The 19,159-nt window shown below is 38.6% G+C and overlaps 2 protein-coding genes across 5 annotated transcripts in view; one reads left to right on the top strand and one right to left on the bottom strand.

Moving 5' to 3' along the window:
* Positions 1-8,515, top strand: part of cstf2 (cleavage stimulation factor, 3' pre-RNA, subunit 2) — a 16,708-nt gene extending 8,193 nt beyond the window's left edge. The window contains exons 8-13 of one of the 2 annotated variants that reach the window (XM_015044793.1): positions 1,385-1,444; positions 4,494-4,593; positions 5,167-5,414; positions 6,018-6,142; positions 7,720-7,803; positions 7,878-8,515. In XM_015044793.1, the coding sequence (XP_014900279.1) occupies positions 1,385-1,444; positions 4,494-4,593; positions 5,167-5,414; positions 6,018-6,142; positions 7,720-7,803; positions 7,878-8,003 (743 nt within the window). In that variant the 3' untranslated portion in view covers positions 8,004-8,515. The remainder of the gene's footprint in view (positions 1-1,384; positions 1,445-4,493; positions 4,594-5,166; positions 5,415-6,017; positions 6,143-7,719; positions 7,804-7,877) is intronic. The other variant, XM_015044794.1, reaches the window with a different exon arrangement.
* A 145-nt stretch (positions 8,516-8,660) lies between these two features.
* Positions 8,661-18,919, bottom strand: nox1 (NADPH oxidase 1). 3 transcript variants are annotated; one of them, XM_015044784.1, is made up of 13 exons: positions 18,547-18,919; positions 18,288-18,383; positions 17,630-17,740; positions 16,241-16,325; positions 15,363-15,523; positions 14,456-14,649; positions 14,238-14,367; positions 14,061-14,153; positions 12,910-13,151; positions 11,717-11,879; positions 10,467-10,613; positions 10,261-10,385; positions 8,661-9,377 (listed from the first exon to the last, which is right to left on the bottom strand). In XM_015044784.1, exons 1-13 carry the CDS (start codon positions 18,643-18,645, stop codon positions 9,251-9,253), a joined length of 1,773 nt encoding a protein of 590 aa, XP_014900270.1. In that variant the 5' UTR covers positions 18,646-18,919; the 3' UTR covers positions 8,661-9,250. The 3 variants fall into 3 exon arrangements, with proteins under 3 accessions (XP_014900270.1, XP_014900271.1, XP_014900272.1); XM_015044785.1 differs by having other exon boundaries at positions 18,513-18,623; XM_015044786.1 differs by lacking the exons at positions 17,630-17,740; positions 18,288-18,383; positions 18,547-18,919 and adding an exon at positions 16,526-16,779.
* Positions 18,920-19,159: the final 240 nt, after the last annotated feature.

The raw sequence follows: 19,159 nt of genomic DNA, 5'->3' as shown, positions 1-19,159 counted from the left end.
ATCGCCATAAAAACCTATTAGGAAATGGTTGGGATTAGGGCCCCGTTTTGAAGGTTGGATTTTTAAAAAAAAAAAAAAAAAAACCGCTTTTTTTTTTTTAGAAGCGGTAAATGATCCTGTGACCTCAGGAAGGTTAAAACTGATTTGATTGAATTCCCTCGATTTGGAAATTTGTCCCCACATCGAGACCTTAATGTGGAGGTGACCGATTTCTCAGTACTTGGAGTTCAGCCCAAAACCTTACATTTTTTTACCTAGAAGACTCGGGGAAGGATTTTTTTATTTTAAAGAGCCACGAAGCGTTTTGTTTCTGGAAAACCGATGGAGGAACAAACTTCCAGAAAAGTCCTGAAATATGAATCTGCAAAGATTTTAAATGGGAATTTAATTCTACAACGAAAAGTTTCCTTTTTTCTGATGGCACATTTTTCTGAATTAGGCTGAAACGATTGGATTAATAACGGATCAATTTTTGAAGTAATCGTCAACTAATTTAGTAATTGATTATTCATCAGCTGGAGTATAAATACTCTGAAACATGTCCTTAGCTGAAAGAAAAACAATATTCAGAGCAGGAATTAAACCAAAACAATACAAAATAAAAACACTTGGATTTAATATAAAAGAAAAAAAATCTTCATCTGTAAAGATGTTCTACCCAGAACTGCTCTAGTCTTATAATTTTCGCTCAAATTCTGTATGAATAAAAACAAAAATCTCCTTTTAGGAAACATCTTTCCTATTAAATTATTGTTTAATTTTAAAAATAAACCACAGTTCATCTGCACTGCGTTGATGTCAAGTCAAAGGACTGAGCTTTTGATTTTGATGCTAGAAGTATTTTTTAGTTGTAGATCTTTTGCTATAAATGATCAAATGTTCACTAAAACAATGCCGTTATTGCATTTTAGCTTTATTTTCTAATGTAAAAAATTTATTTAATTATTTATTTGCATCTTTTAATGTTTTTCTAATATTATCTGAAAAGTGTTAAGTTGTTAAATGAAAAATCTGCAGAATGTGTAATTTTTAAAACTGGTTAATCAATTAATCGTCAATAGAATAATGGTTAGTTGCAGCTCCAGTTAGAATACTTTTAAAGCTGACTTTTGCACCCGTCATGACTCACTACGACCACTAGGTGTCACCAGAGCCCCTGCTAATGTTCTCAGCTGGGTCAGTTTCGTTTCCTCTTTGTTGTGTCGCTAAATGTCAGATATGAAAATTGATTCTTTCTTTTCGGCACATTTGACACGTTTTCATTTTGAAGTGAAGCCTCGCTGTATTTTTCTATGTGCATGCGACGATGTGATGAGCCCCTCATTGCCGCTTCGCTGTCTTGAGTCCTGTGTCTCCTGTTCTTTTCACTTTAATGCTGGCTCAGGAAACCTACAGAATTCCCCCACAGGATCAGCCGGACCCGCCGCTATCGAGCGGCCTCAAGGTATCACTGTCACCCCTCAGCCCCACTGACAGCTCAGTAGACTCCGCAGGGCAGACGCTGTCCGCATGCAGGGCAATCTGTGGATTTCACTGTTTGATTTCCACCGTTTCTGCTTGCATGCCTGCTTCTTCCTAATGCCTTTCGCTGTTTCACTCTGCACCCTGAGAGCGATTATCAGGCCTGTTCATGAGCTGAGAGCGAGACTGCGATGATAACTGGTGCAGAAATGCTGCGTCAGGAAGGAGAGGCAGGGTATGAAAAGATACCGGGTCAGAAACTCAAGGGCTTTTGCATCAGTTTCACAATCATCCTCAAATATTTGTCTATAACAGCAATATTATGTCGCGATAACAAATTTTGCTGGGCGATAAATTGTTCCAGAAGTTATTGTAATAAATGATAATATTGTTGTTTTCCAGCATTGCAATAAATGATCAGAGATCAATAAACTTTGAATTCTAACGAACATTTAACACTGGAACTGGAAGGCATTTTAAATATCCAAAATAAATAAACAAAACACCAGAAACGACAAATAAAATGAATTATGAAGTCTATGTTAACAAAATTGTCCTTCAAAAAAAAAAGTCTAATTGAGACCAAAATGCCCGACTGAAGACGTTTGTCATCCAGGTTTTGGTAGGAATAGAGAAAAGACAAAAACAATACATCATGCAAACAGAAATTATTGAGCTCATTCAAATTATCATACGATTAATGGATTTATTGCTTAGAAAGGCCTGCTTACAATCGGGTCTCCAATGTAAAGTTTCTGTTTGCAGAAAAGATGAATCAGAGAAAACCTACTTGTAGCTAAAATATATGGACACACAGCAAAAACACACAGAGTATTTTTGGTCTAGTTTCTAGTGCAAATAGAAATGGAATCAATTTGTCCTCATTGTATTAAATTTCCTTATTGTTTTTAAAATGCACAATGAGCTGCTCTGATCGGGTAGAGAAATGTGTGGAAAAGCAGCCGACGTCTAAAGAAAGACGATCAGGAAGCTTCGATAACTACTGATGTGCGGTTTTCACACTCGCTGTTTCTCTGGGTGATATTTGCGTTTGTCTTTTCTGCCTTTTGTTTTTCTTTCTGTAAAATCAGACTAATTTGATTTAGTGAAGAAATTGAAGAGGTTTTCTCGTCATGAAATTCTCCTCTGTGTCGGAATCAGAGATTTTTTGGCTCATTTCCTTTTTCCACTTTTTGTAAAGAATCTGACCTGCTGATGTCAACTGAGCTGATTTCTCTCTCACCTCTTTCTCGCTCGTTCATTTGATCTCTTGCTCCATTTTTTCCGCTCACGCCTCTCATCTATCTATCTCTCACTGTATGTTTATCACTCTCTATCTCTATCTTTGCCTCTTTCTCTCTTTTTCTCTCTTTCTTGTCTCTCTCTCTCTCTCTCTGTCTATCCTCAGGTGTGTTAAGGAGGCCAGCTCTGCAGTTAAACATGATTCTATTATTATTTATAAATAAATGCAGGGTGACAGCCCAGCTGTCTGTACCGCCTTATATTTGTGCAGTTAGCATTGCTAGCTAAACATTAGCCTGTCTGTACAACTGGACTCTTCTAAAGGATAAAACCGAGCCGCTTTGTTGGAAATTGTTCAGCTTCCTGTTATTTGCTGAAACTGTTTTAAGGAGAAGTTTCTAGAAGTTTCCTGCTTCTTTTTTAGCTTATAAAGCTGCAGCTTCTCCTCTCAGTTGCAACTTCCTCACTGAAGAGTTTAATCAGCATGACCTGCTGCTTATGCATGATGTTTAATTTTTTTTTTTAAATTTCTGCCTCTTTGTTGACAGATCCAGGCCAATCAGTTTCCATGTTTGTGGTTTTTGAGACTCACTTTGTTGTTTGTCTGTAAGAAAAACTTTTCCTTTTGTTGAGCATTTTAATAAAAATTGGATCATTTTGAAAAACCGGAGCAGGGATGTTGCAGAATAAAAGGACATTCAAAATAAATATAATAATAGCTATTATTATTATTAATGATCAAGTGATGGGGATGGTTGGCACATGATGTGATCAGAGTTGGGTGGTAACTAGTATTAGTATTATTTTTATTACGGTTTATTTTTACTTGATTGTTATTATGAAGTGTTTCTACTCTTGAGTAAAATTTCTGGATTTTCTACCTACTGAATGAAATACAAACATATTTTAACCTAACATGCATCAGACACAGACTCACACCTGCAGTTTTTGTTAAAGTTTCATCAGTTTGTTATTCAAAGAAACTGATTTGGAGACATTTTCTTTTGCCAGATTTCGTTATGTTTGTTACTAATTTCAATTATTGTCATTTTGGTTCTTAAAATTCCCAAATTTCCACTGAGCTGTATATTTTTGGTCCGTTTGATGATGTAATCTTTTAGATATTAAAATACTGATGTTTTGATCTGTTACTCAGTATATGAGTAGACTTTTACCAAATACTTTTTTTTTCTTGAGTAATTTCTTGGATGGCTATTTTTTACTTTTTACTTTTTGAGTAAATCTACGTAGAGCTACTCATGCTTGAGTAGGTTACGTTTACACTGCAGCTTCTTTCGTCTTTTGTTTCCGTCTAAATACTTCTCTCTTTGAGAGCAACGGTTCCAAAACAAAACAAAGAGCTTTTTCTTTTCCTGCACAGTTAATATTTTCCAGGATCTTGCAGTCGTGGTGGAGCATTTAAACATTAATCACTGTGAAAGGGGGAAACTACCGGCTGCTGTCGAACAGAAACACTCAGCCTGATTACATTTTATTTATAGGACGGCATTCGTTACATTTATGTGTGTTTGAGTTGGTCAGAGTGAAATCGGTTCAGACGTCTCGCTGTGGGACGTTTTGCTTTAGACTGGAGAATCCTGCAGGTTTTCTGCCTGTCGCTGGTTTAATGTGACCCAAAATGGCTCGGTTCTGACATTAAAGCCAACACCTTTTATAGGTGTGTGTGTCTGCCAGGAAATTCAGCCCACTCAGCGCTGCCAAAGAAAACCCATGACGTGTGTTTTGGCTTTTGATTGATGTTTTTGTTGTTGTTGTTGTTGTTAACGTAGGGCCGGGCGGTATCCCACCCAGAGGCCTGTTAGGCGATGGACCCAATGATCCCAGAGGAGGAACTCTGCTGTCTGTCACCGGAGAGGTCATCGACCCCAAGTAAGAAACATCAGCAGCTGTTAGCAGAATTAGCGCCGCAGTACTGTCCACTCTACTGTTCTGGATAACGCCGCCTCTCTGCTCCATTCCATCGTAAACTATTGAGAAGTCGTCTTTTTGTTCTGTTCATCTGGTTCTTCTGACTCGGTCCAGCTTGTCTGGCTGGTTGAAAGCAAAATGGAGTAGAGACGTGAATCTTTTGGTGCCAAACGATTTGACTTTTAGGGTTCGATTCAGAAACGATCTTCAGATTCTGTTTAAAGTAAATATGTTTGTATTTCATTCAGTAGGTAGAAAACGTTCACAAGTTTTGTGAACGTAGCCACACACTTTTTTCTTTTTTTCTCGTGGTTGTTGAGATTTCCAAATATAAACGACTTGTATGTGATCTCCTGTGTGAACCGCAAACGACCTGAAAGCGTCCCGCGGTCGCAGTGGTACTGGCCAGAATCGTAACCGGCAGGTCGGGCTTTTTAAAGATTGGTGCACCGATTGCTTGTTAAAGCCATAAATCTGTAACGTGGTGATGATCAAACCCAAAAATGTAAATCTGGTTGAACTGTTTGCGTTTAGCCGGGCCTACATGGCCGCTCCGCCGCCCCACCAGGCTCCGCCCGTACATATACCTCAGATGGGAGGCGGGCCACAGATGGGAGGCGGACCTCAGATGGGAGGCGGACCTCAGATGGGAGGCGGACCTCAGATGGGAGGCGGGCCACCCGAAATGAGAGGCCCTCCGATGCCTGAGCCACGGACCATGATGGTGGATCCACGAGGGCCGCCGATGATGGAGCCGCGGGGACCACCAATGGAACCCAGAGGTACGAGTCGGAGAAAAACGTGTTGTTGAAGATTAAATTTATCAGATTCATGTTTGTTACAGAGCTAAGATCAACTCCAGCTGGCAAAGAATTAACAAAACGAAATAAAAACAAATCAGAGTTTATAGCTGTAGACTGAGCTACATGTTCCTTAAAAAGTCTTGAAATGTCTTAAATTCATTTTAAAAATGAGTTGACCTTAAACATCGCAGGTCTTAAATTTTGTTGTGGCAGGATTATTTAATCTCATATTTTATGTAGTTTTCATTTTTTCTCGCAGGCCTTCACTGTTATGCAAAGCTTTTTGCTGTGTTCTGCGACTTGAGGTGGCTACAGCTACCGCTAACTAGCTGCTAATATGCTGTTTTGTTGCTAAGGGTAAAACTAGCATATTTGACTTCCATCATGGCTAAGTGTAAATTTATCGCCAGCTGGCTGGACGATGTTCATCTTCATCATTGCCAACCGAAACGATTTGTTTATTATTGATTTTCTTTTGCGTTTCTGTTTCAGGTCTTAAATTTCATTCACAAGGCTCTTAAAAAGTCTTAGATTTGAGTTTCAGCATCATATTCTCCTAAGCTTCTTACCTGTTTCCTTTAGGCCGTGACCCGAGGGCGATGGACGCTCGCGGGCCGGTGGCGGGTCAGAGGGTTCCCATGGTGCCCGGGATGCAGGGCCCGGTCTCCCACGCCATGGGTCCAAACGTTCCTCCGCCTGCAAGACCGGTAACTGGGCAGAGCCTTAAATCCGTCTGCTGTTTGGTTGAAAGCATCTTTCAGCTGCTGAGACTTTCTGCATGTTTTACCCTCCAACTCTGGGATGTCCAAAGTGTGGCATGGGGGCCATTTGCGGCCTCTGGGTTGTTTTTGTGTGGCCCCCAACTACAGTTTGAAAGTTTTAGAAATTTGACCCACCAGCACAGGCTTTCGTTTGGTGATAAATTAAAATCCTTTCACAACATGATAAAAGTATTTGCCTTTTAATAACCAAACTTGGATCGTAAGTAGAAAGTTTGCTTGAAAACAAAAATATGTACACAATTTTTTTATTATTATTATTATCCAGTTACTGGATTTGTTGATTAAAAACAGACAAAAAATAGTCGACCATCAAAATATAAATTTGTTAATTTTTCTCCTAAGGAAACCTAATTTAAGTTTAATCTACAATAATTTGTACGTCCTTTTCCGACAAATTTATACTGTATTGATAAGTAATATATTGCATACATACGTTTATTTTTAGCACAATAATAAAAATCACAATTAGTTGTATTATTTTCTTAGTTTTCAAACATTTCTTGCATTTCTGACTTGACCGTTGAAACAAAAAGCCTTTGAGTGATTCCTAATTGGTTCGACTTTTTAGTACCTTTTAGTTTTTGTAAAATCCCATTTGTTAGTTTCTAACTGAATGTTGTTTCCCATCTAAAGCTGACTTCATCACCCACAACAATCCACATTTTACAAACAAATTCTTCTGCCACTCATGCTCCTCCCCCACAGATGCCGCCCTGGGTAGTTGCCCATATCGCCCAGATCAGAAACTGTCACTGACTGAACTACTTCCCTCTCGCTCATTATTTTTTTCCTTAATTAAAACTTTTTCCTGACCTTGTCATCTTGTCGTTGTATATCAAAGCTCTGTGTTTCGTTTATATGTCAGGCGTTTATTTAAGATTTGACAGCTAAACCAATGCTGGCCATCGTCAGTGAGCATCTGTACCAGCGGCGCCAAACTCAGTTTTATTTTGGGCCAGATGAAAAATCTTGATGTTCTTAAAGGGCTGGTTTGCCAGAATGTATTGATAAAACCCATCAAACTGTTAACATGTTAATGAACAGCTGTGACTGGATTTTCTCATTGTTTTTTTGGTTTTTGTAATCAGAAACCACAAAAAAATCACAGATTTTATGAACCCAAATTAGAAATATTTGTAAGAAAATTTTGTGTATGTGCTAATGTATGATGTTAAATGTGACATTTTATCACTAGTCAAATTGATCACCGACTATAACTTGGCATCCAGTCAATTAAGTCCAACGTTTTTGACCAATTTTGATAAAAATTTGTAATTAAGCCAGAAAAAATGTGGGGATTTGTTTATTTCATGTGAATTTTGAGGAGTTGTGAAAAAAATGGAGGGACTCATTGATGTAATTTGGAGTGTAGAGGGCCACATAAAAAGCTGCGGCGGGCCAGATTTGGCCCCCGGGCCTTGAGTTTGATGCACGTGATCTATAAGGTGAAGGAAAATGCAGAAGAAGTGAGTGAACCGAGCTGAGGCTGTGCTGTCCTGCAGGGTCCGGGTATTTCTGGCGTCGCGCCCTCAGGAGGAGGCTTCAGTCCCGGCCAGAGTCAGGTCTCCACTCAGGATCAGGAGAAGGTGGGTCCATCAATGCCGTCGCTGCCGCCGATGTTTCCTGCCAGCGCCGCTTAACGCCGCCCCGTCTCTTCCAGGCCGCCCTCATCATGCAGGTCCTGCAGCTGACCCCGGAGCAGATCGCCATGCTGCCGCCGGAGCAGCGGCAGAGCATCCTCATCCTCAAGGAGCAGATTCAGAAAACCGCCTCTGGCGCTCCGTGATTCTCCAAGACGGAGTTCCTCCTCGGCTTCCCGCCTGGAGCAGGAAGGAGTTTTCTGATTTCAACGATGTTTTCACTCGTTCCTGCTGCAGGAGCCGCTGTCTCTTCCTGAAACCGGCCGCTCTGCACAAACACAAAATATTACCAAGTATTTTTATCTAGCTTCTAGTGAAAATGTCTTGAAATAAGAGAGAATGTCACATTTTTCCCATGAGTAAATAATCTGCCAGTAGACCCACCACCTTTTAATCAATATTAAGGAATTATTTGGTAAAACGTTACTTGTCAGTTTGATCTTATTTCAAGACAGCTCTAGAAACTAGATAACAGTACTTGGCAATATTTTGTGTTTTTGCAGTGTAGGAGATCATAGCTTTGTTTCCTTTTTGTATGAAGAGTAGCTTTGATCCGAATGACTTCAGAAATGGACACGTTTTTTTTTTTTTTCCTTTAAACCAAACTGTTGTAAAATCTCAAAACTGTTTTGTCAATAAAACTAAAGAAGTCACAAAATGCCTCCTTATTTTTAATCCAAGATACTTTAAATAACAAAGAATAAACTCTTACAGGAAGACATACCACTGCCTGCCACGGCTTTAATTTGCTACCTGGTTCCTTGTTTACCTGCTTTTTCTTGTCAGGAAGAAGTAAGAAGCCATTCAGGAAACGCTGGAAAACTTTTATTGTTCCAGTAAACCACTTTCCTCAACCAGTAAGAGGCGACAAGGATGTACATCATGTATTTGAAACACTTTGTTTTCTGTAACAGATATGTAAACTTTATTTTCATATTTACAGCTTTAAAAAGGCAAAATGTACAAAGCTTCAGCAGTCAGCAGAAAATGTAATTTTTAAAAAAGGAAAAGCTGCAAAGTTTTAAACATTTTCTACATTTGTGTTTGGATCTACATAGTTCAGTTCAGCATTAAAATCAGCACATTATTATCCCAAATTAGCACAACCAGCTGCGTTTTTTTTTTAAAAATGCACATCATTTTTGTTTAGCTTCACACTTCATGGTAACAATGAAACTTTTATTGCAGCTGACTTCATGACTCATGATGACAAATCCTGAGCTTAAGGCCTAAGCAGCTCCTTTCTTTCCAGTGGATTTAAAAGTCAAACCCACCCGGCCGGTTCTGCAGCCAGCTGTGAGTCTTTACGGTCACTAGCGATCTGTGAATCTCCTCCCCAACCAGAACCAGCCCTCAGTCACACCTGCTCAACAACAATCGTTTTGTTCTTGGCTCAGAAGTTCTCCTTGTTGAAGTAAAATTTGGTTTTGCGAGGATCCACATCCGAGTATTTCCCGCATTTCTTCTCCAGAACTTTCCCGAGCGCCTCGGGTCCGCACAGGAACATTCCCACCACGGACCTGCAGACAACCAAAACTAAACGTCTGCAAATCTGTTCATTTCAGTCCTAACCAGCTTCAGCAACCAATAAAATTCACCTGCAGAACAGGTTCAGGTCATAATTTCATGGCTCATCTGGACATGAGAAAAATTGATCACATTTTATCCTGCAGGTCCCCTAAATTACTTTGTATTTTTAATACTCAAAAGTAATTTATTCCTTGTTATTTTTGGACTGAAGTCCAATGTTAAACTTAAAATAACACATTAAAAAGAGTAAATTTCTGCCAAAAAACCTCAGAAATGTTCCTGATAAAACAAGAAAATTGAACTGCAGAATTTGGCAGGAAAAGCAGATTTGTTTTTAGATTAATTTCAGAAATTCTCTAGAAAGAGTTTGAAAATCTTTGATTTCCAAAAGTGGAGAATTTGCAAGAAAAAAAACTCAAATCTTAAGATTAATTTCAGAAATTTTCTAGAAAAATCCGTAAGATTCCTGAGTGCCACAAGTCAAAAAACAGATTGGAGAAAAATCTGAAATTTTAAGAGTAATCTTGGAAATTTTCTATAAAAAACTTGAAACAGACGTTTTATGATTAAATTTTCTCCCAAAAAAAACAAGCAGATTTTTGAATTTTGAAACTCAAATGTTCTTATTTTTTGGAGAAAATTCCTGAGATTTAATCTTAAAAAGTTAGTTTGTCTCAGAGCTCATTTTTAATCTTTCAAGCGCAGAAATTTTTTGAGTTTTTCTAGAGCATTTCTGGGATGAATCTCAGCATTTCTGAATGTTTTGGCAGAAATTCATCCCTACTTTCCTCATCTAAAACGGCCCTAATGCGCTCAGCAATAAAAATGTTTGTTTTTCCAAAAAGAGGACATGAAATAAACCGCCTGCCTTACGTTGGGTTCTCTTTGCGGACTTGTTCGAACTCCTTGTCCCAGTTGGGTCGGCCGTAGTGAGTCTTCTGCTTGAGCCCGGTGACCACATCCGTTTCCCGATCCACGTTCACCATGACGTAATTCACCTGATGGCCGTAAAAGGAAAAAGGTTTACGGCGGCGTTCGTGAGGAAACGGTGACGGCTAATCTGGACTTTGGACTCGTACATGGCTCTGGTCCCATCCGGTCAGAAACAGCTTGTAGGTGAGGAAATCCCCCATGCCTCTCTCCTCCATCTCCTTCTCCTGCGCCTTCAGGAGGTCGGCGAACCACTCGAAGGCGTGGGTTTCCCGGCACAACCAGTAGAAATAGATCTGAGACCAGTAAACAGAGCAAGGTGTGTCAGAACCATGGTACCGCTCCCTCTTACATAGGAGTGTAATTATTATGTTGTTGAAGATTGTGCCTGGATAAGTTGGTAAAGCCCATTAACAAACTGTTAAAATAAAGAAATATCTGTTTTAAATTCGTCTCTAAAGCTGCATTATGTCACTTTTATTAAAGATGTGTTTTTTTTACATATTTGTTAAAACTGTCATCATGCTGTGAGACAGATAATGTAAAAAAAAAATCACTCTCCTCCACCTAATCCCTGAGCTACTACTGCCATCTTAAGAAATGCCAAAATCAACCAATCAGAGCCAGGAGGAGAGCTGTTAATCAACCTCATGAATACGATGCTAAATGTGCTACTGGTGGAGAAACTACTTACTGTTACAGGAAAACCGTTTATCCGCTATTATTGGCGGCTGTGCTAGCTAGCCTTAGCATTCACAACAGACTCTGTGGGTCTCAGCGCTGATTGACAGGGCTAAGACCCGCCTCCTGGCTCTGATTGGTTGTTTCTGGGAGAAGGCAGAGAGCTTGACTTATTCACAGTTTATCTGTTTCATTCCATAATTTCACAACATGGTGGCTGCAGCTTTAAATTAAATAATGTCTAACATCTTCTCGCATTCATCAGTCCATCCAGGATTTTACGATTGTTTTTGTGATTTTTATTTTTTTGCAACCAAAATCACAGATTTTGTGGAGCTACTTTAGAGATATTAGCAAGAAATGTTTGCGCTTAAAACAGACAGTAAGTGTGATTTTGCTTTGTAACTCCCCGTATCGATTACAGATAATAATAAAAGTAGGAAATACTGCCACCTGCAGGTGGGAGTTAGCATCACTTAAACTTTATGTTTTTGACCATTATTATGCATTAGCATGAAGCAGTGTGAGGATCTTTTGATTTTGCGTGAATTTTTGCACAAAACTAGACTGACTGATTAATATAATTTGATTTGATTGATAAAATAATATGTAAGCTCATAGCTTTTATCTTGAAGGGCCACATAAAAGGCTGTGGCAGGCCAGATTCGGCCCCCGGGCCTCGAGTTTGTCACCGTGACGAAACCTGGAACAGGCTCACCTTTCTGGTTTTCAGATTGGGGTCGTTGTCTTTGAACTTGTACCAGATGGACTTGAGGATGGAGGCGAAGGGAGTGACGCCGATGCCGGCGCCGACCAGCATGCTGACCTCGTAGTCGAAGACGTCCTCGCTGGCCGTCCCGAAAGGCCCGTCCACGCCCATCCTGAAGATGGACAGCAGGTCGACAAATAAACGTCACAACTTACAGTGAGTTTGTGTTGGTTTTCAGGAAAAACACCAACACAAAGCAGAGAAGTATAAATGTTGCATATTCAGCCCTCTTTACTCTGATGCGTCGAAATGAAAGCAAGAACAATCATTTGTTCAAACTTCAATCTCAGTAGTTGAACATTAACAGCAGGCAGGTCAGTAAATCCTGTTTATTCTTGTATTATTATGACTTTTTTCCAGTAATATGATTTTCCTCATAATCTGACATTCTTATTTTGATTTTATTCTTGTACAATTTTATTAGCGTTATAAAACTTTAAGGTCGGATTATGACTTTATTCTCAATATACTGTGACGTTTTTATTATTTGGACTTTATTTTCGTAATTAAAAAAGACTTACTGTAATACTCCATCATACCGCCATGTTTCCTAAAAGCTGCTAAGAGTTATCGTATTATTGTAACTTTATTCTCCTAATATTACGACTTTATTCTCGAATTATAATGACTGTTGTATTTTTACCACTTTATTGCCGTCTTGTAAAATGACTTCTTGTAATATTATGAGTTATTATTTCAACTGTATCTTCAAAAATGTTGACTTTATTGTTGTATGACTATTGTCGTGTTATTACAACTTTATTACTTTTGACTTTAGTCACGTAATATTCTAACTTTATCCTCATAATTATATAAGACTGATTAGTTTTACCCTAATATTCTGCCGTATTTTTATGTTTCATAAAAGCTTCTAAAAGTGTAATAAAAAAAACCTAATGTACATATTTATTTTATTTTTCTAAATTGTTTTTAGGTAACATGTTTACTGATGCCTTAGGCAGTTAAGAGGGAAACTAATAAATGTTTGGTGGGAAAATAAAATCAAACATGCCTCATATCGGATTGGAGTAAAAATCCCATCATTATTCACTTTCAATGTTTCTGCAGCTTAAACTACTAACAACCAAAACAAGATACAAAATTTGCTGGAAAACCTGACTGTTCGTAATGCGAACACCTACTTGGGCCCCTGCGATCCCTCCGGCAGCTTCTGCATGATATCGATGAGTTTGTCCGTCCAGTCGCCGGCCGAGCGGATGTGGACGCTGAAGAAGTCCTCCTCAGGGGCAGAGGTCATGGTGAACGGGTGCCACTCCAGCTGCGAGATGGCCGGGCAGTTGAGGAAGACATACTGGCCCACGTCCATTTTGAAGCCCTTCTTCACCAGCTGCAGCTCCAGCACTTTGGACGGCCGCATCACAATCTGCAAAAAAAAAAACAACAAAAAAACAACAAAACCTCTCAGTCAGAGCCGGCCCAAGGAATATGGGACTTAAGTAGCTGCTTAGGGCCTCCACACCAGTAGGGGGGGCCCAAGAGCAGCACTACGCTAAGCTAGTGTGATAAAATATATTTAAAATAACATTGAATAATGCAAACTACATGCTATTACACATTGATTAACTATTTCTGTTTTATTTTTATAGTTGTTACACAAATAACACACTGTAAAAACATAAAATCTTGCCAAGAATATTTGCCTAGTTTCTAGTGCAAATATTTTTAGTACACATGAAATAAGACAAAAGAAAACTTATAAGTAACTTTTCAGCAAGAAACATGAGCTTATTTTAAGCCAATAATTCATTAACATTGATTTTAAAAAGTACCAGTTCTATGGCAGATTATTTCACTTAAAGCAAAAATATTTTCCTCATGTTATTTGTAAAATAATCTGTCCATAGAACAAGTACTTTTTAATCAATATTATGCAAGTCAGTTTAATCTTAGTAACATTTTGTGTTTTTGCAGTGTAGGTTAATATTTTAATATTAATATTTTCCTGCTGTTGACTGTGGCCACTGTTGGGGAAAGATAAGATATTAACTTGTCGCCTTGTTTACTGTAAATGTAGTGTTTAATGATACTTTCAAATAGTTAAAATCATATGCATACTTAAATGGTATGCATATGAGCTATGGTATGATGTAAGCTAATTACAAATTATGCTAATAAATGTAGGAAAGATGAAGCATCTGGTGGTGACATGTTGGTAGGGGAGGCCACAAATGAAAAACTGCTCAGGGCCCCAAAAAGGCTTTGGCCGGCCCTGCTCTCACATCAATCAGCAGCAAGAAAACACATAAAAATAATAATTAAACTGATGTTTTACCTTTCTGTACTGGACATTCTGCATGTAGCGAATGAAGCGCAGCAAACGCTCGCATAGATAAATAACCATTGGGCCGATGACATACCACCAGGTCTACAGAGAAAAAGGAAGAAACGATGACGTTCTTCATACTGGGAGGAGAATCAGACGGAGAAACTGAAGAGAGAAAACACAAACCTGAGCCGGCCCTCCTTCAAACTGAGGGATGGGACACTCAGGAATCTTCCCCCAATCCTCTGTGCGGTTCTGACAAAACAAGGGGTTGTGTTCTTTATACGACTCTTTATTCTGCCTCCTGACGATGTACCTGAAGATGAGACGGGCGGGTAAATGACGAGACAAACAACAACGCTGCAGGAGAAGAAGAACGTCAGAGCGAACAAATGCTCTCCTACCCGATTCCATGAATGACGAGACCGGCGAAGAAGATGATGAAGAGGTGGTGTGTGTACCAGAAGACCTCGAAGTAGTTGCGCCTGATGACCTCCATGGAGGACGTGATGATGAGGATGAGCGCCAGAGTGATGATGACGCCGGTGAGGCCGGCGATGGACGTGAAGACAAAGTAGGTGGGGATTTGCTGCGGATCCTGAGGCAGAGCGAGAGAACAAGAGGCAACATCTTTAATCCTATTTGAGAATATTTCACCGACCTGATGCTTTTTGCTGAATTGAAAGCAAACGTACAGTTTATTATGTATGACAGAATATTAGGATTAGGGTTAAGAAAGTAATGGAGTAAATTTTTGTCACAAAACTCAGAAATTTTCTATAAAAGAAACCAGGACATTACTAAAAAAAATAGAAAACATCTCATTTTGGAAAGCTGAAAATTTTCTAGAAGAAATTCAGAAATTTTGAGATTAATCTCAGAAATTAAAAAAGAAGAAGAATGGAAATTTCTGAGTTTCAGATTTTTAACCTTTGAAACTCAGAAATGTCCATGTCATTTCAAGAAAATTTCTGAGATCTATTTAAAAATTTCTGAAATTTTGGAACAAATTTTCAAACTCAGAAATGTAGATGTTTTTTCTAGAAAATTTCTGAGATATGAAAAAAATGAAGATATTCTCCTTTATGATGGAAGAATCTGGTCTATTTGCCATGGAACATAATCAAAAATATTATTTAATTTGTTTCATTTAAGTTGGTGTTTCCTGTGGGAAAAGTGATTTTTCTTTGATCGTGAACGCCACATTGAATGCATCAGTACAGATTTTATTTAATTTATGGGGAAATGTGGCAGAATTGTATTTATTTGCATCGGAAACGTAAACATGGCGGGCTTCAGTGCAGGACTTACGATGTCATTTTTGCGGATCGGGTTTAGGTAGGTGGTTCTGTGGTCTGAATCGTCTGTGTCGTCCTCCAGGTTGGACAGAGCGGTGCTGAGGTTGTCGTAAACTCCCTGTCTGCTGTTGTTCAGCCACTCCACATTCAGTAAGTGGGCGATCATATGAACAGCTGTGAGAGCAAACAGGAGAGAGGTCACCGCTTCGTTTCTGGCTCTGGTTCTGGTTCTGCTGTCTGCAGAACCACCTGCACTCAGGAAGGATCCTAACGCTGAGAAACTGCAGGTTAAACATGTTTGAATCAACAAAAAACCCAGAGGTATTTAAAATATCATGTCCTTCTGACAAGGGCTAACAAATCTCTACAGGATTTTAAGCCTTTTTTATCTGTAATATTGTGAAATTGTAAATGAATTATCCAGAAATGAAGATGTTATTACTGGTCCAAGGATTTTACTTTGTCATTAGGCTATCTGCATTTTCTCTAACTTTACTTTAACTGTTTTTAAAAAAATGTATTCTTTCTCTTTTGTCTGAAATCCGAAAATAGAAAAACAAGCAACTTTTTATAGCAACTTCGTCAAGTTTAGGTTCAAAATTTAGTTAGCATACAGCTAACCTCTGAACAAAAATGACAATTATCAGGAAACATGTTGTTTTAAAAACAACCACAAAGAACCATTGTTTCCACTTCTATTTCCTCATATGCTTACAAGGAAAAATCAGACAGATAAGCATCTCGAAGCATAATTGCTCCAACATAAACACATAAAGGAATTGTATTGTTAGAACAGATTTAAAATGTCAAACTTATTGTCAAAGAGCAAAATAAATGTAAAAATCCTGTCAGAGTTGTGGGATTAGTTTAGAAATGGGTGCATGAGTTCACCTGTCATCAAGGCGATCATGTAAGCCACCAGCTTGTGGAAAGTCAAGTTTTTGTCCAGTTGTTTCCTCATTGTTCTGCTGCAGCGCTGAAAGAGTTACATGGACGGAAGCCAGGGTTAGAAACATGTTAGGTTTAATTTCATTATTCTCCACAAAACCACAAAGTTGCCCAACATCGGCCTCTTAATGCCACTGTAAGGAGTGTCCCATTTAGTCTGTCCCATTTAAACCTTATCAATACTCCCTTTGTTAGTACTATGCGTGGAGCTGTGTTGAAGTGGCCTACTTTGTCTACTTAATGTGGAGAACGCATATCTCAGAGAGCTCTTCGTGAACAATATTGCTAGCTAATAATATCCGACGTTTGGGCCATTTTCTCTCGTCATTTATCGATTCATCTGCATTTTATGTTTACGGGTCGTTAACACGCCTCTCATTAACAGATGTGGCCAATTTGGTAGAGTATCTAATTGTATCACGCTGTGTTAAACGGTTGTAGTACGCTGACTGACGACTTGTTAGCTAAAACAGACAGATGAATGCGGGTAACCATGGTAACCAGTGAGCGTTTAACGGCCGCCCGGCTCTTTCTGCAGTTGAGTTGCGCGCGCATCCGCTGTGTTTCAACACAAATAATCCCTTCATAGAAATAAATTGCGCACAAAAGCGCCCCACTGTTGTTATAATGTTGTTATTTTGAGACCATTTTCAAGTAGTATAATGCAAGAACACATTCTCAAAGATTAATAAACTTTAAAGTCTAATGAATATTTAACCCTGGAACTTAAAAGACATTATAATATCGAAAATAAATAAACAAACAACAATTAAAATGAATTATAAAGTATCTGTAAACAAAATTGTCCTTCAACAAAGGGCTAAGCAGCAGACTGAAGATTTTTATTATTCAGTTTTTGGTAGAAATGGAGAAGAGAGAAAAACAATAAATTATGCAAATGAAAATTATTGAGTTTGTTTTATCATGTGATTAATTGAGTTATTGATTATTGCAACAGGTCTATTTGTCACCACAGATATCAGGTTTTAGGTTAAATAAAACAGTCAGAAAGCTGGTTGATCAGAAGTTTAATTTTAATAAAACAAATTGCCTTTGTTGTCAAATCCAGCTTTCAAATCTTTTTAAATCCCACTTCCTACATTTTCAAAATAATGTTATAATTTTAAAGCTCTTAATGGCCTTTCTCCACCTTATTTATCTGAACCTTTAAGTTTTTACTTTTGAAGTTTTAATTTTTTTCTGCACATTAAATCAACTTTTATTACATTTTCAAAGGAGAAAGCTGAGATATTCACCAGATTTAATCTACTAGAGTCTTTGTCAGTAAATATGGCTTGTGGTGTGAAATTAGGTGTGTAAACGTCGTCCTACCACGAAGGATCCTCGGAGCAGAGACAGCAGGTTCCTGCACACTGGCAGCAGGATCAGCATGCAGTTAAAGTTCAGGACGGCTGCAGGAGCTCTGGCCCAGGCCAAGGCAGACTGCAGGAGGGACAAATACACATTACCTCAAATTATTACTCTGTTTAATGTTGATAATTGATGATGAAAACACCAAATTCAGATTCACAGACAGTTTGAGCATTCATTAATTCATTAAAATTGGCGAAATACAGGAAGTGTTTTCAAAGAGAGAGAGAGATCTAAATCCTGTTTTTGTTACAATGAATTGACTTGTTTTATTTAAAATGTTTTTTAAAAATAAGTTTAAAAAGTTTAAAAAACAAATGTTTTTTTTTTTTACATTAATCTAATTTTTTTTTTTTTTTTTTTTTTCGGAAATGTATTCCATCTACAATGGCCGTACATAAGTTTATTTCTGAAAAGTAAAAGATAAAATGTTCTAGTCCTGCGAATCCTTCTGACTTGTTACAAAAAGTTTGTACACCTCTTGCTCTTTTTAATCATGCCTCCAAATCTCAGGTAATTTACCCCTGATTCTGCTTCTTTGGATCAGGTTTCAAAAATCCGAAGTATGCGAGGAGTTTCTCTGAAAAGCATCACGGTTTCGGTCGTATTCACTACTCACCCCCAGCAAATGACGGGTGTAGTAAAACGTTTCTCCTTGCTCATACACGAAGTAAAACCAGACAAAGAGGAAGATATTCAGGCCCATCCAGACCGACTGCAAAAACAAAAAGTGTTCATTAGAAAACGGATCTCTTTCAGAAAGGATACAAACTGCACTTGTCAGTCAGAATTACGCGCAAAATCAGTGCGTAAAACTCCGCTACAAGTTTGGATAAGGACTCACTATTATGATGGCTGAAAACCAATTATTGACAAACCAGTTCCCCATGATGAAGGCTGCTTCTCGGCTTTCTGTGGGTGCTCATCCTCAGCCCGCTGGCTTTATAGCTCCCACCTGCAGGGACTCCTCCCTCCATCACTCCCAGATGCACAGGAAAGCAAATCCCCCTCCTCCTCCTCCTCCGCAGCAGCAAGTGAAATTACGCTGTTCAGGAAGTTCCGAAGAAACTAGAAGAATCACATTCCTGTCTGGCTGCAGCGTTAGGCTGGAATAACCTTTACTGGACTGACGGATGAATGAGGAAACAGACATTGACACCATGCAGGAAACCTCACTCTGCTGCGGTGACGCAGCCTGAGTTACTTTTATTGTTGTGCGTCTTAATATGTTGAAACATAAGAAAGATTAAGTCATTCAATTAAAACTGTGACTCTTCTAAAGAAGCTGGAATGTAAACTTTCCAGCCATGGAAAAAAACAAAACAAACCAAAAAAAGACTCCTTTTGAGATTTTAAGATTAAACTCAGAAAATGTCTAGAAAAAAAACTAAGAAATTTCTGAGCTCCAAAAGTCAAAAATGTGCGTGAAAAAAATCCCATGGCGTCTTGATGTTAATCTCAGAAAATTTCCAGAAACAAGGAAATTTCTGA

Source organism: Poecilia latipinna, unplaced genomic scaffold (genome assembly GCF_001443285.1).
Source record: "Poecilia latipinna isolate Pla-1442-1.1 unplaced genomic scaffold, P_latipinna-1.0 Scaffold690, whole genome shotgun sequence".
NCBI lineage: Eukaryota > Metazoa > Chordata > Actinopteri > Cyprinodontiformes > Poeciliidae > Poecilia > Poecilia latipinna.
This window is presented reverse-complemented; position numbering and strand designations above follow the sequence as displayed.

Excerpts from the sequence above, each read along its gene's own strand:
- nox1 (XM_015044784.1), bottom strand. The coding sequence starts at position 18,645 with ATGGAGGGAGGAGTCCCTGCAGGTGGGAGCTATAAAGCCAGCGGGCTG. Across the intron at positions 16,326-17,629 it reads TGCTCCGAGGATCCTTCGTG|CGCTGCAGCAGAACAATGAG; the intron begins GTAGGACGACGT and ends TAACTCTTTCAG. Across the intron at positions 11,880-12,909 it reads GAGGGATCGCAGGGGCCCAA|GATGGGCGTGGACGGGCCTT; the intron begins GTAGGTGTTCGC and ends GTCCATCTTCAG.